Here is a 15,675-nt window from a genome sequence, read left to right on the forward strand (position 1 = left end):
AAGCAAAATGGCTGTCTGAGGAAGCTTTGCAAATAGCTGAGGAAAGAAGGGAAGCGAAAGGCAAGGGAGAAAGAGAAAGATACATCCAATTGAATTGAATGCAGAATTCCAGAGAATAGCTAGAAGAGACAAGAATGCCCTCTTAAATGAACAGTGCAAAGAAATATGAAGAAAATAATAGAATAGGGAGAACCAGAGATCTCTTCAAGAAAATTGGAGATATGAAGGGAACGTTTCATGCAAAGATGGGCATGATAAAGGACAAAAACGGCAGGGACCTAACAGAGGCAGAAGAGATTAAGAAGAGGTGGCAAAATTACATAGAACTATACAAGAATGAGCTTAGCATCCCTGATGGGGTAGTCACTGACCTCAAGCCAACATCCTAGAATGTGAAGTGAAATGGGCCTTAGGAAAGCTGAACAACAACAAAGCTAGTGGAGATGACAGTATTCCAGCTGAGCTATTCAAAATCTTAAAAGATGCTGCAGTAAAAGTACTACACTCAATTTGCCAGCAAATTTGGAAAACTCAGCAGTGGCCACAGGATTGGAAAAGGTCAGTTTACATCCAATTCCAAAGAAAGGCAATGCCAAAGAATGTTCAAACTATTGCACCATTGTACTCATCTCACATGCAAGCAAAGTTATGCTTAAAATCCTACAAGCTAGACTCCAGCAGTATGTGGATAGAGAACTTCCAGAAGTGCAGGCAGAGATCAAATTGCCAACATATGCTGGATCATGGAGAAAGCTAGGGAGTTCCAGAAAAACATCTACTTCTGTTGCCCTGCCTATTTAACTTATATGCAGAGCACATCATAAGAAAGGCAGGGCTGGATGAATCAAAAGTTGGAATTAAGATTGCTGGGAGAAATATCAACAATCTAAGATATGCAGATGATACCACTCTAATGGCAGAAAGTGAAGAGGAACCAAAGAGCCTCTTGATGCAGGTGAAGAAGGAGAGTGCAAAAGTTAGCTTGAAACTCAACATTAAGGAAACCAAGATCATGGCATCTGGCCCTCTCAATTCCTGACAAATAGATGGGGAAGAAATAGAGGTAGTGATTTTATCTTCCTAGGCTCCAAGATCACCACAGATGGGGACTGCAGCCAAGAAATTAAAAGATGCTTGCTCCTGGGGAGGAAAGCTATGGCAAATCTAGACAGCATACTAAAAAGCAGAGACATCACCCTGCCAATAAAAGTACGTATAGTCAAGGCCATGGTTTTCCCAGTTGCAATGTATGGCTGTGACAGTTGGACCATAAGAAGTGCTGAGCGTAAAAGAATTGAGGCCTTTGAACTATGGTGCTGGAGAAGACTCCTGCGAGTCCCCTGGACTGCAAGGTGATCAAACCGGTCAGTCCTAGAGGAGATCAACTGACTGCTCTTTAGAAGGCCAGATCCTGAAGTTGAAACTCAAGTACTTTGGCCACCTAATGAGAAGGAAGGACTCACTGGAGAAGAGCCTGATGCTGGGAAAGATTGAGGGCAATAGAAGAAGGGGACGACAGAGAATGAGGTGGCTGGATGGAGTCACTGAAGCAGTAGGCGTGAGCTTTAATGGACTCCAGAAGATGGTAGAGGACAGGAAGGCCTCAAGGAATGTTGTCCATGGGGTCACGATGGGTCGGACATGACTTCGCAACTAACAACAACAACATCTTATATAAAGGTTTTGCATGAGATCAATGAGATGTTTTGGAATTCATTTTTAAGCACATTCATGGCTTGATATGATCAATAGAATCAAACTATTTTTATTATCAATGAAATATATACTGAATTCTTTTTGTTATGGTTTACTTTTTAAATTATCCAGTGTGCATCAGCAAGAATATCTTGTTTTATTTGGTCTTTTTATAATCTCCTTTTCCAGATAGGATTATCATTTGTGTTGAGTGATCCTAAGTATTATTTTGCTAGCATGTGAAATTAAGAATATTGTATGATAGTTTGCACACTCAGTTAAGTTTCCTTTTCTTTGGTATTAAAATGTAGATTGCCGTCTTATTTATTCATTCATCACATTTCTACCCCACCTATTTCACCTAAATGACTCTGGGCAGTTTACAATACAACGAACATCTCACAATATAAAATATAAATAAGAACAGAGTTAAAACAGAATTAAAAATGTGAAGCTATTAAAAGTTAAAGAGAAAACACCCTCATGACACAAACCACCATCAGGTCACATAGCACTTTTTTCCAATCTGTGGGCTACTGTATTGATTTACTAGTATAGACTGGGTTAGAACCTTATACTTTTATTGCTCACTATATTTCTCTGGATATTTCACCTGTAGCCTTCCACCCTGATAATTACCATCTTATGATACCAGAGGTTCTTATAAGTAAGGAAAATCTTCAAAGATATCTTACAACAAAGCAGTAAAACGTATGCAAAATCTGTTCAAATTGTTGTGATACTTGGTTACAAGATTCCAGAAAAAAACAAAAACAAAACAAAACACTGCAGAGCTAGCCAACCTTGGAGATGCTGCACAAATATACAGTCTGATTAATCTGAGCATGAGGAACTTGTTAATTTGCTGTTATAATTCACATTACCGTGCACAATCTACTTGCTATGGGAATAAGAAACGAGAGATATGAGGATGGAGATGAGAACAGAGAACAGAACCTACCATATATATGTGAAAATCTTCCCAAGCGTTGTCCCAATAGTAAAAGGCCAATACTTCAAAATGGATCAAGTTCATCTGAATGTACTAATCTATAGATTAAAGACTGACACTGGTTGGGACTAAGGAGTGTTAGCTTGATATTTTATTTTAAGTACAAAAACCATTACGGAAAGCTAGATGAAACTAATAATTCCTCTTCATGTGCCATATCTGTTATCGGACGTTGGCGATCATGTTGGCAATCCTATTTTTATCAGCAGCCGCACGAAAAAGAGTTGCTGAGTTTTGTCCAAACCAGTCCCTTAGATTTTGAAGCCATGATGTTCTTCTTCTGCCTGGACCTCGTTTGCCTTCAGTCTTTCTCTGGAGGATTAAATAGAGTATGCCTTATTTTTCTGGGTGTCACATCACATGTCTGAAATATTCTAACTTTTGTTTTTTAATTGTTTGATGATTTTCCTTGGCTTTCCCAGGCGGCTTATCGCCTCCTCATTTCTGATGTTGTCAACCCAGCTTATACGTAACAGCTGCCTGTAGTCTCTTCAGGTGGCCTTCTGTCAGAGACCAATTCTCTACTCCATAGAGCAGGACAGAAAAAATATAACATCTGACAAGCCTGATTTTCAATCTTAGGCTTACGTCATGATTGCAGAAGACCTTTTTCATTTTGAAGACTGCTGTTCAAGCTTTCTCTATCCTTGCCTTTACTTCAATGGTCATGTCCCAGCTTTCATGTAAATTAGAACTGAGGTGCGCGATCCTTTCAACTTTTTCTAATGGTATTCCTTCCCAATTTATTGGTGATAAATTAACGGGTTGTTTGCTGATGACCATGATCTTGGTTTTTGAGGTTTTAAGCTTCAAGCCATATTTTTCAGATATTTCTGTGACTCTGTTGATGAGGAGCTGAAGGTCTTTATGCTTACTGGCAAGTAGAACTGTATCGTCAGCCTATCTTAAATTGTTGATCCAAACACCATTTACAATGCCAGCATCAATGTTCTCCACTGCCTCATTGAAGATTGACTTAGAGTAGATATTGAACAATATGGAGACAGAATACATCCCTGTCTGGCTCCTCTTTGTATTTCTGCATCAGCTGAATATTTTTGGCCTAGTCTCACATTTGCTACCTGATGCCAATATAGATTCTTTATAATTTGGATGTCTTTGTCACCTAGTCCCACTTGTTTCAGGATTTCTAATAGTTTGTTGTGTCATTTTATCAAATGCTTTTTCAAAATCAATGAAGCACATGTAAACATTGTGATTGACATCTCTACAAAACTGTACAAGGACCTGAATGCTGAATAGCACATCTCGTGTACCAAGATAGTTTCTGAAACCAAATTGTGTGTTACCTAGATGCTCCTCAATTTTGTTGTATATTCTTGTGTGAATTATTCTCAGGAATATTTTCAGGGCATGACTCATTAAGCTTATTGTTCTGTATTCAGTACACTTCTTTGCATTTCTTTTTTGGGGGATTGTCACAAAGGTTGATTTTAGCCAATCATTTAATATCTTTCCTGTTTCATATATTCGACTGAAGAGCTGCAGTAAAAAATTCTTCCCATTGTCTTCCAGCAATTTTAAAATTTCTACTGGGATATCATCAGGTCCTGTGGCTTTTCCTGTTTTTGCTATTTTTATTGCATGTTCAACCTCCTCCATAGTGATGTTTTATTGCATGTTCAACCTCCTCCATAGTGATGTTTTATTGCATGTTCAACCTCCTCCATAGTGATATTTGTGCCCTTATCTAATAATAAGGGCACCAAAAGATGCCCCCAAAATAATTATGCTTTCCAGGACATAGCTCTATGGTCAAATGTTTTTTCAAATACCTGAATGGTTAAAGATATCTTTCTCCTCAATCCTCCCTCCCCATTCTTCATCTTTCACTTTGCTTCTCATGTGACCCGTAATTTTGCTGCCACACAAAGTTGAGGCTACTTTACACTTCCTGGCTGTGAGCATACAGGACTTGTGTCACTTCAGCTTCAAGGTCAGTTGTGTCTGAGACTTTTTATTTACCATTGCTGCGTCATTTCAAATAGCAGGGTTATTTTAAAAATGAACTCAAAATGCTGCTAATTAAAGCCTTGGAAGAGATAATATTTAATCATTTGCATAACTGTGCAGAAAACTATGATGGATATTTATCAAGTCATTGTGTTTCTATTCTAAATAACGATCCTGAAAGAAATAAGTTAAATATTTGAACATCAAATTTGTTGTATGCAAATAGCAATAACATTTCATCTGTCAAGCAGGCAATATAAAAATGTCAGAGCTATCCATAAATGTCTTCCATTAACAGGAGAGACTGAAATGTTATTGTGGATGTTTTATTACTAGAAAAAAGTTGCTGGGTATTCAGACTTATTTTTGGCTGGCATGCTCTGTATCTTTTCAAACTATAAGCCTTCTACAAGGACCATTGCTTTATGAATTTTATTTTATTCATTCATTTTTTTAAAAAAAAACCCATAATGATATAATCAGATAATGGCGATTAGAACAAGTTAGATTTTGCTTGGTTGCAATTTTCAGCCCTAAATTCTTGACAGCTCAGTAGAAAACCTAGTTTCTCACACTTCTTAATGTTAAAGGAAAGAAAAGCAAACATTAACAACAAAAAATACCACCAATTATTTTTCTGGAGCATTCCTTTAAGTGACTTATCATTTGACATGCAGTTTATAAATGCAGTGTGCTTAATTTGACACCACAGAACACAGAATCTGAGCGAACAACTGTTCTGGAAAATATTCTCAATATAGGAGATGACAATTCAAGGTCAGTTTAGAAATTCCTGGTGAAAGCCATAAGAGGATTTTGCACGTGTCTACTTAAATAGCAAACGGGGATATTGCAATCAGCAGGATTGGGGGAGGGAACATAGAATTTCACTGTGCTTGGTCCACAGTAAGAACGGTGCTGTCCAATTTATATGATAAGTGAAGCTCAAATTACAAGACTTGGCACACTTCCTAAAACAGAAAATGAGATTTGACACTGATGACCTTTCAAGTGAAATACTAAGGTGTACCAAACTACAGTAACTTTGCTGGTCATGTGTTGGATTTTCATTAGTATAAGAATGACATTTAGAATGTCCTTCTATATTTCTCTTCTCTTAGTTGCTAACAGTTCTCTCCATAATGTAAAGTCCTATAAATATTTTTCAGCAACTTAATTTCTTTGAGAGAGAGAGAATAATTTTACATGGTATACCTCTGATTTAAAAGTTATTTTTGATGGCATATAGCAAATATTATTTCAATCCTTGTTTTTCAAACTTTTTGAAATAACCTCTATTAAATCTTTAGCACAGGCTGCTGCTGAACATATTTTTTTGTTCAAAATTAAGAAAAAAATTAAGAAAAACCTGGATAATACATAAATAAATATGCTTAAAGAAAGGCTAGAGAATTTTCTAATATGTCACTTGCTATGTTGCTTTCAATTTCTTTGACTTTTTTTTCTCAGAGTCAGGTTAAAAATGTTGCTGGAGAAAAAGCAATTAAATTTGCTCAAAGTTTTCATTTCTCTTTTGTGGCAGTCAGCATAAGCTTGAAAGGTCACAACAACAAATTAGTTCCAGGGGCAGCTTTTGAAATCAGTGTAGAAAATTAAAGCATTATGCTTTGTTCCATCAGCCACATTCTCTGCTAATTATATTGACATGAAACCAGTTGTTTTGTCTTTAGAATGGGCATCCCATAAATCCTGATGGAAAATATAGGTTATATTGATTTTTTTTTAAAAAAAATACAACTGTTTTAAAGTAGTAAAGGAACATGCTTAATAACTACTATTGTCTTAGTTGGCCTGAATGTTCCAGCCACATCCCTTTATGTTTTGTCATGTGTGTTTCTGTGTACAAATTATCTTGAATAATATTTAGAGTGGGACTAAAACTCTGGGCACTCTCTTTGCATACCAACAGAAACTCTAATATTAACATAATTTGAAATAGAGCTAGTAAAAAATTCTGCTTGAAATTCTGAAAATGGGATGCCCAGTAAAGTAGGCAAGACATTCCCCTTCTGGGTGCTATCAAGATGAGTTAAATTACAACATCTGTTGTACTAATATGACCATCCAGAGGGCATTATGTTGAGGAAGGCTAATAGACATTATTGAACTCTAAGGACCATGGGGTAATTCAATGTAAGCAGCTTTCTGTACTTCAATCTTTAAGCTATTTTGTGATGATTACAGTTACAAAAGATTTGCCAAACTATACTCATTTTTGAAACAGAGCTCAGCTTTGAAAAGGCTATTTTTCCTGCTTGGGTTTGGCCTTGGACAGTACAGGAAGAGACATAGTGCTTCATTGAGAAGTGTACAGAATAAATGTACAGAATGTGTTTGAACCATTTTTATGTGGATTGTCTACATGTAATGCATACAGAAGAAAACACGACCTTGCTTACTTGATTTATATATGTAACTTCTCTTTCTCTATTTTTTTTCAATATGACATGATTCTTTCTAAATTATGTGAAAGAGGCAAGGATATTGAACATTTCATATATTAGAAGTCATTTGAAAGATGAAACCATTAGAAGTAATTGAAAAGAAGGATTAGGGATGACATGTTCCAGTATTAGAGGGGCTGTCAGAAAGAAGAGGGGGGTCAACCTATTCTCCAAAGCACCTGAAAGCAGGACAAGAAGCAACGGATAGAAACTAACCAAGGAGAGAAGCAACCTAGAACTAAAGAGAAATTTCCTGACAGTGAGAACAATTAATCAGTGGAACAACTTGCCTTCAGAAGTTGTGAATGCTCCAAGTTGTGGGTGCTCCAACACTAAAGGTTTTAAAGAAGAGATTGGAAAACAATTTGTCTGAAATTGTGTAGGGCTTGCTGTTTGAATGGGAGTTGGACTAGAAGACCTCCAAGGTCCCTTCCAACTTTGTTAGTTCTGTTCTGTTCTATTTAAAAACTTAGGACAGTGATGGCGAACCTTTTAGAGACCGAGTGCCCAAATCGCAACCCAAAACCCACTTATTTATCGCAAAGTGCCAGGGCCGCATCAGCATCGTGGTGCCCTCGGGGGGGGGGCAGGAAGGCGCCTCTGAGTGCCGCCTCTGGCATGCAAAAACCAGGGGCACAAAAATGGGCCACCGTGCTGCAAGGTGCAAAAACGGCTGCCACTGTGCCACAGGGCGCAGATACAAGGGGCTGCACCATGCAAGAATGGGGCTGTGCTAGTGAGTATCATGCAGGCACTAGCCCCGCCCCATTTGCAGTGCGTGCATGCTCGCGGCCCTGTGCGCACATGCATGCATGTAAAATGCTTCCTCCTCCCTTTTCTTCCAGTCCACCAATCAACAATGGTTGGCGACCTCTGCTCTACTACCTCTACTCGAGCTTGCAAGTCAGCCGCTTCGCCTCCTTTGTGCTGGGCGGAGCTTCTGCTCTGGGTGGCGGTGATGTGCGTGCCAATAGAGAGGGCTCTGAGTGTCGCCTCTGGCATGCGTGCCATAGGTTCGCCACCACTGAGTTAGGATAATAGACATCAGTATTATGGAATTCAGGGCAATTATTCTTCTCCCATTTTCCTTCCTTCCTTAAGTTTAGATGATGAGGGAAATGTGTTGGCTGTTGAAAAATTGTACAGGCAAAGAGTGGACATCTTTTATTTATGCAGATTAATGCTATTATGGCTTTTACTTTAGAGCAGCAGGATACAGCACAATAAAAAACAAACCATTCTTTCATCAATGTTATCAAAAGAGCTTTCTGGAAATAATTTCATGTAATATTGTATGCTTATAGTAAAAAAATAATGTAGCCAACTGCAACACATATTAGTCTGTAAAGGATAGGAGAAACAGTACCCTGAACAAACAATGTCCATGAGCCTGCTCCTGAACCCTGGAGCCAACCCTGGAGTCTTGGATTCTAAAAGTTAATTCCTTTACTACTATTTCCAGCTATCTTATTTGGGCTGTAGGCTTCTTGTAATTATGTATTTGCAATACTGGATATCACTACAAATCAGAATAGGTTAGGCCAGGGGTCCCCAATCTTGGCAACTTTAAGACTTTGGATTTCAACTCCCAGAATTCCCCAGCATAGCTAGCTGGGGAATTCTGGGAGTTGGTCCACAGGTCTTAAAGTTGCCAAGGTTGGGGACTCCTAGGCTAGGCCATTGCAAAGTAGTTTTCCAGTTAAGGAGCTTTGATTGATATGAAAAAAAGATAAACTGTGTCTCTGTATGAACATACATAATATCTCTTTAGGTTAGGAAATTGTTCCCAATATAACCATATAACTTAATACTTGTAAAGAAAACTGTCCATTATCAACTGCATTTTTTTCTTCAGCTACCCCCCTACTTTGCAAAGAAGCTAACCAAGTGCCTTATTGAAATTCCCAAGATGACTCTGTGCTCCAGTTTCCTCATTTTTAAAGTTCAGTTCTTCTCCTGAAAACAATATAAACATTTCTAACAGTTTCATATCCCTGAGCTGTCAGCTGAAAATATTTTTGAACTTTTTAAGTTGATGAAAAGAGTACTGTTCACTTCAACAAGTATTTAGAGATGGATTGAGGGGCATTTATTTTAAGAAATCAATACAGATTACATCATATTTGAGATGCCTGTTACTGAAAACATGAAGGACTATTTATATTGTCAGTTTTAAATCATTGTGCCTTAAAAGAATGGCTCTACATACCCAGACTGCTATTCTATTTTGAGATAGCAACATTATGCAAAACATAGAGAAAGAAGAGAAATAGTAAGCAGAAGAGATTAAAGTAAAAAAATAAAGGCAGGCGATAAAAAGGGGAATTATCTAATTTAGTTTCACAAAATGGGCCTGTGGATATTAACCTCTACCACGTAACATTGTCTTTAGTGGATTGAGATTTTCACACAATTTTTTTTAATAAGGTACAGAAAATATAGATTAGGATAGCAGGCTTAGTCATACTTGTTCCCAATTCACCCTGCCTGCCTGCCTAGACAGGTTCCTGCAATTTCTAGGCAAAATTTTGGATATGGTTTGCCACTACCTCCTCCTAGGGCTGAGAGTGTCTGGCCCAAAATGTCAGCCTTGTAAGTTATACAGACAAGAAGCATACACAGAAGTACTAGCTCTATTGTAAGATTAACAATATCTTCCAAGTCTTAGAAGTAAGAAATCCACAATTATATTCACGTGTGTTTAATTTAGTTGGATGACTTTATTGCTTTATGGAAGTTTGTTTGGTATGGAAACATGAAAGTTAAATGTGGAATGGAAAAAGAAACTTGGCTTTATAGAGACTAAGAATGCATCTCTTGGAGTAATAGATTGATTTAGACTGGAATTTTGAAATGTTTAATTAATTAGGAGATTTTTGTGTGTAATAATATGTTTCGTTATGATAATTAATCGGATGGAACTTGGTTTGTTTAATGAATGGAAATGAATTAAGTCAAATGATCTAGACTTAGAAGTAAGAAAATTATAACTATATATGTGTGTAATGTTTAATGTGTATAATAATATGATTTGATATGATATGATAATATTGTCTTTTTTTAAATTAAATTAGTTATTATTGGAAGAAGAAATAAATAAGATTGGTGATAAAAAAAGGATGAGAGAGATTAAGAACTTGAATATATTTGCAAGAGATATTTGAAGGGGTAATATGTTGATGTAAAACATTATTTGATTATGGTAATTGAAATTGATAAAGTTTTAATAAACAGGTTTAGTAGTAATAGAAATTTAGGATAGAAATGAAATATATTAAATTTCTTACGTTACTTGAGGGAAATAGAGAGATTATAGTGAATGTATTAAGTTGAGCTGTTATTTTGTGATTTTATGTTACCCAAACACCACGATGTGTCTTAAATACTTTTTGTTAAAACTATAAGACTAATAAAATATATTTAAGAAAAACAATATCTTCCAAGTCTGAAAGTACATCTCTTACCCACACCATACTTTTACAGGCCAAGAAATTAAGGAGAGTCCCTTCTGACACCTACATCATGCCTCCATTTCTTCTGTGGTCTCAGCTGCAACTTGTCTGACCATTGGTCATTGACTCTTCCTCCTGTCTTCCAAGGTTATTCCCACATACCATTGTACAAGATTACCCAGATGCCTTTATCAATAAAATGGGATTGGAACTCTCAAATTTCTAGCCCAGTGTCTTAACCACCACATTAACCCCACCGACAGTAGAAACAATATTGGGCAGGTTTCATGCATTTTTCATGCAGTATGCCACAAATGCAACCAAATCCCAGTTTTAACCCAAACATGCTTCTACTATTCTGTGCAAACTAGGTTCTCTATTCTAGATGCTATCACCCATTTTTCACTAAAGTGATGGTATATACAATGTATTGACACACAAAAGTTACTACTAATATTTTATCATTTTCCTTTCTTAATTTATGAAGGCCTGATGAAGGCTTTTTTCAGTCCTTATAATAATAATAATAATAATAATAATAATAATTATTATTATTATTATTATTATTATTATACCCATTGACTGCTATTTTTAAAGGTATGAGGGTGAGAAAACTTCTTGATAAAATTACCACATGTTCATATTTTATCCTTATGTCATCATGGAAAGACTTGAACTATGACCATATGTATATGCATTTTTTTCTATGTAATAGGCTATAAACTTATACAACTTATACAACATATGCTTAGCTCATGACCCAGCATTGCAACATTCTTTGGGATAAACTATTAAAATGGAATAATGTTCTCACCATATTTATTTAGTAATTATTATTATATAATATAATAATTAGAGTAATTTATAAACTGAAAACATACAGGAATGATCTTAAAAATATTTAGCTGAATATTATAACATTGAATGTTACTTTACTCCAGCACTGAACATTTTCAACAATGTTTTACTGCTTCTAAATTTTCAAATGTCCAACATGGGCATTTAAAGCATAGTAATTTATTAATAGTTTCTTCACAATTATAAATTAGATTAATTTCCAGTAGCTCAGAGATATGAACAATTTCTTTCTCCAGTTTTGTTTAAGCCAAATTTTCTATTGAAGTACAAGAACCACTGACCTGGAATTTTTTCTTATGTTCAATGGGTCAGTGCTTCTTCCTGGGGATGAAGTGTTGACATGTGATTGTGTGTACACAAGACACAGAAATAGTTTGATTAGTTTTCAGATGTCCTTTGCCCTGAAAACTAATGGAAGTCAGATATCAAAAAGTTTAACATGGATAAAGCACAAGCTTCAATGCTGACCTATACCATAATAGGTAATAAGTAAAGAAGTATCAAAAGCATGGATTATATTTGTAATACAGCAGAATCTTAAAGCTAAAAACTTTTCTAACCAAAGTAAAGTACCAAATGGTAGTTACATCACAGTATGAGTTAAGCAAGAACTTGGCAATATGACCAGGATCACCCTAGGCTAGAAAGATTGGTGTTTAAGAATGGGACTCTTCTTGTCACAACACAATGAAATTTCACTAAAGCTTCAAGCAAACCTGTCTATAGAGATGACTAAATACAAGGGAGAAATTGGGACAAACAACATTAATTTGATGATTCTGATCAAGAAAATTTGTTCAAGGTGGCTTCCTTTTTTTCTTCCTTCAAGCAGACTCTTATTGTGATGCTAGATTGTTGCCTCTCAATGTAATTAAACACTGGAAGCTTTTCTTCAAGGGTAAGGAACAAATTTATTTATTTTATCATGAAGAAAAATTTATAAGTGCAGTGGAGGTTTCAAACAGTATTCTCTATTTTAGACTGGCAACTTGTAGAAATTAAGCTCTAAAATATGCTCATCATAATTTGAAGCATTAAACAAATGAACAAACCATCCCAAACCATTGTCAATTTAAAAAGATCCTTATGGAAAGATAGAATTTATCTCTGCAGAATCCATGTCAATTTTTCTTTAGCAAGGCTTGTTTCCCTGAGTGCTTAGGGATTTTTAAAATTATTATTACCATTTGTGCATTAATAGCTTGTGCTACTATATTCTGGAATATTTGAAGTTTCTGAGTGGCAATCATTGCCAGTTTCATACCTGGTTTTAAACAAAAAATTGTATGGGTTGTTTGGAGAAATGATCTGCACAGGTGGAACACACATGTCTTAATTGGACCTGAAAGCTGCTAATCTAGAGTATTTCCATCTTTTGAGCATTCAGATTCACTCCCTGAACAATCCATGTAGAAATGGTCCATTAGTTGACTCTGATAAAGGCAGAATAGAGGAAGCATGGTCAGTATATTATAGCATTCAATACCAACTCCGGTGGGTTTCACCCACTGACTTTAAACAATAATAGAATATATAGACCTCTATAAAACCCATAAAGGGACGCAATGGTTCAGTGGTTAAAAGCGCAACTTGTCAGCTGACAGCCCAGGTTTGAAACCTGAGCATTGTGCAAGGGGTGAGTTCCCATTACTGTCCTCAGGTCCTGCTCATGTAGCAGTTTGAAAGCATGCAAATGTGAGTAAATAAATAGGTACCACTTTAGTGAGAAGATAACAGTGTTCCTTGCACTTTGGCATATAGTCATGTGGTCACATAACCATGGAAATGTCTTTGGACAATGCTGGTTCTCTCAGCTAAGAAACAGATATGAGCACTGCCCCCTTGAGTCGCACAACTGTACAGGGGAAACATTTACCATTACCTTTTATAAAACCCATGGAATCTTATAACCTTCTAGCTTTGAAACTGAGCAGAAATCCTCTAAAGCCATTCCATAAAGAAGATACTGATGGTGAGAGCAGACTAGCCGCTCCTAGTTCAGCTCCAGATAATAATTCAGTAGGAAAAGTCAGGAAGTTGAATGGGCTATTATTTAGAGCCAGCCAAAAAGTTGTGCTATCTGTGGCGGAGCAGCAACTGACATTATTCTTCTGTTACATCATATCAATGTGTTTTGTATCAAAACCCACAAAGCTATTTTGGTACATGAGGTAGAAAACTTTAGAAGTACTTCTCCTGATCCTTGGAAGAAATACCTGATTTATAACAAATGATATAATTCACAACTTACACTTCTTTCATCAAACTGAAAATCTGCTGCATTACGGTAAGACTGATGATTTCATTATATTCAAAGTAGATACAACATATTCCAGTTACTTTCAGATTTTCCACTGCCCTATTCTTCTGAATTATTGATTGCCATGAAAGGAGAATCCTGCAAAGGATGCAGTTTGACTGGATGAATATTGTGCTGTGTTTAGTCTACTGAGTATATATGTACTTCTGATCTGTCTGGTTTTCACTTTTTTGACAGTGGGCATCTTTCAAAAAGATTAGGTGAAAAACAATGGCTAATACATTTGCACGTCTCCTGGTTGGTCGAAGAACTGCTGTTTTAGTTGCAACAGTCAGTACTGGAGCTATGGCTACTGGATACTTTTTAAATCAGCAAAATGTGAAAGCTGAATCTTTTGGGCATAAGAAATTATTTCCTCCCAGGTAATAATTTGATTCATATACTTGAAAATATATTGGTTTGAAAATCTTAAAATCTCGTTGAACATTCTCTAAGCAGGTAAGGGAGGGTTATCCATAATAAAAGAGTCTGAAAAGTTTTAAAGTTTATTTTTTTAAAAAACAAAAACCCATATACCAATGACTGAAACATTTGACAATTGGCATAGAAATCTAGGAGGAAGAGAAAATATTTCCCAGGATACAAAGGAAATATTATTAATAATATTAATTATTATTATTAAATATTATTATTAATTTCCACTGATACCTATTTTTCTCCAAGTGATATCTATTTATTTAATCTCTACAATAACCATATGAGATAGGTAAGATTGAGAGTGGCTAAATGGTCTATTTTCACTGAATTAATTCATAATTAGTTGGCATACAGTAATTAGGCAACCTATTCTGTTAAAATCTGATTTTCAATATTAGAATACAAAATATTCTGGTTGGGTTAGATCTGGGGAAACCCAGGTCTTAATCTCATTCAGCCACAAGGTTCATTGGATCTTTCTGAGTCAGCTGCTATGATTTATATTCACGTTGTGAAGATAAAATTTGGCAGGGGAAAAGCCATGTAAAGCTGCCTTGTATCCCTAGAAGAAAGATACGATGAAAATGTCATAAAGAAATAAAATGTAAACAGACATAATAAAACTACACTTATTCATTTCAGTTATTTCTTTGGTTCATTCATCTTGTTCTGGAAGTGAAAGAGAAACACACAAATATGTATTTTAAAGATATTTTTCTCCTTTTCATCTGCCCAGGTACTGCCATTCTTGACTGAAACTAACTGCAGTTTCAGTTGGAAACCAGCCTATTCACACTGTTAGGTTTGTTTCTTTGACAAATCATAAATGCCCATCTGAGTTATAAGTCTTCTGCTGTTTTTCTCAAACTACCAAATTCATTGGAAAATATTTATACAGACTGTTTTTCATTCTTAAAAGCATCCAAGACTTGTAGAATAGTAATGTGCTGATTGAATGCTTATGCCACAGTTTCTATGAAGTGATAAGCAGAAACAAGCATTTCCTGCTCACTACAAAAGCTTTGCATTTCTTTTCACCCAGTGCAGACTACCCTGATCTTCGTAAACATAACAACTGCATGGCTGAGTGCCTCACTCCAACAATCTATGCCAAACTGAGGGACAAGATGACTCCAGGTGGCTACACACTGGATCAGTGCATTCAAACTGGTGTTGATAATCCTGGACACCCTTTTATTAAAACAGTGGGCATGGTCGCAGGAGATGAAGAATCCTATGAGGTGAAACAGTTTGTATCATATAACAGGGTCTCTTTCAATGTCTTCATTTATTTCATAAAAACATTAGAAAATGATCAATGCATCGCACGTAGGCAGGCTTTCAGGAAGACACGGAGGTCAGTACAAAATTCAAGCCATGGAAATAATCTTGGTATTTGATTTTTGTCTTTGGAGGAGTTTTCAGGGTTGTTGTTTTTTTTAAATCTCTCTGGGTGAAATTAGAGAACAGCATAAAAGACAT

The 15,675-nt window shown here is 36.1% G+C and overlaps 1 protein-coding gene across 3 annotated transcripts in view; it reads left to right on the forward strand.

Annotated features, from left to right (window-relative positions):
* Positions 1-4,526: 4,526 nt before the first annotated feature.
* The window catches only part of CKMT2 (creatine kinase, mitochondrial 2), a 37,475-nt gene continuing 26,326 nt past the window's right edge, over positions 4,527-15,675 (forward strand). Inside the window, exons 1-5 of one of the 3 annotated variants that reach the window (XM_039320780.1) lie at positions 4,608-4,664; positions 10,630-10,745; positions 12,289-12,354; positions 13,954-14,138; positions 15,236-15,434. In XM_039320780.1, coding sequence (XP_039176714.1) covers positions 13,987-14,138; positions 15,236-15,434 — 351 coding nt within the window. In that variant the 5' untranslated portion in view covers positions 4,608-4,664; positions 10,630-10,745; positions 12,289-12,354; positions 13,954-13,986. Of the gene's footprint in view, positions 4,665-10,629; positions 10,746-12,288; positions 12,355-13,953; positions 14,139-15,235; positions 15,435-15,675 lie in introns of all 3 variants that reach the window. The other 2 variants (XM_039320781.1, XM_039320779.1) reach the window with 2 other exon arrangements.

This window comes from Crotalus tigris, unplaced genomic scaffold (assembly GCF_016545835.1).
Source record: "Crotalus tigris isolate CLP2741 ecotype Arizona unplaced genomic scaffold, ASM1654583v1 scf7180000023687.2574627, whole genome shotgun sequence".
NCBI classification, from domain to species: domain Eukaryota; kingdom Metazoa; phylum Chordata; class Lepidosauria; order Squamata; family Viperidae; genus Crotalus; species Crotalus tigris.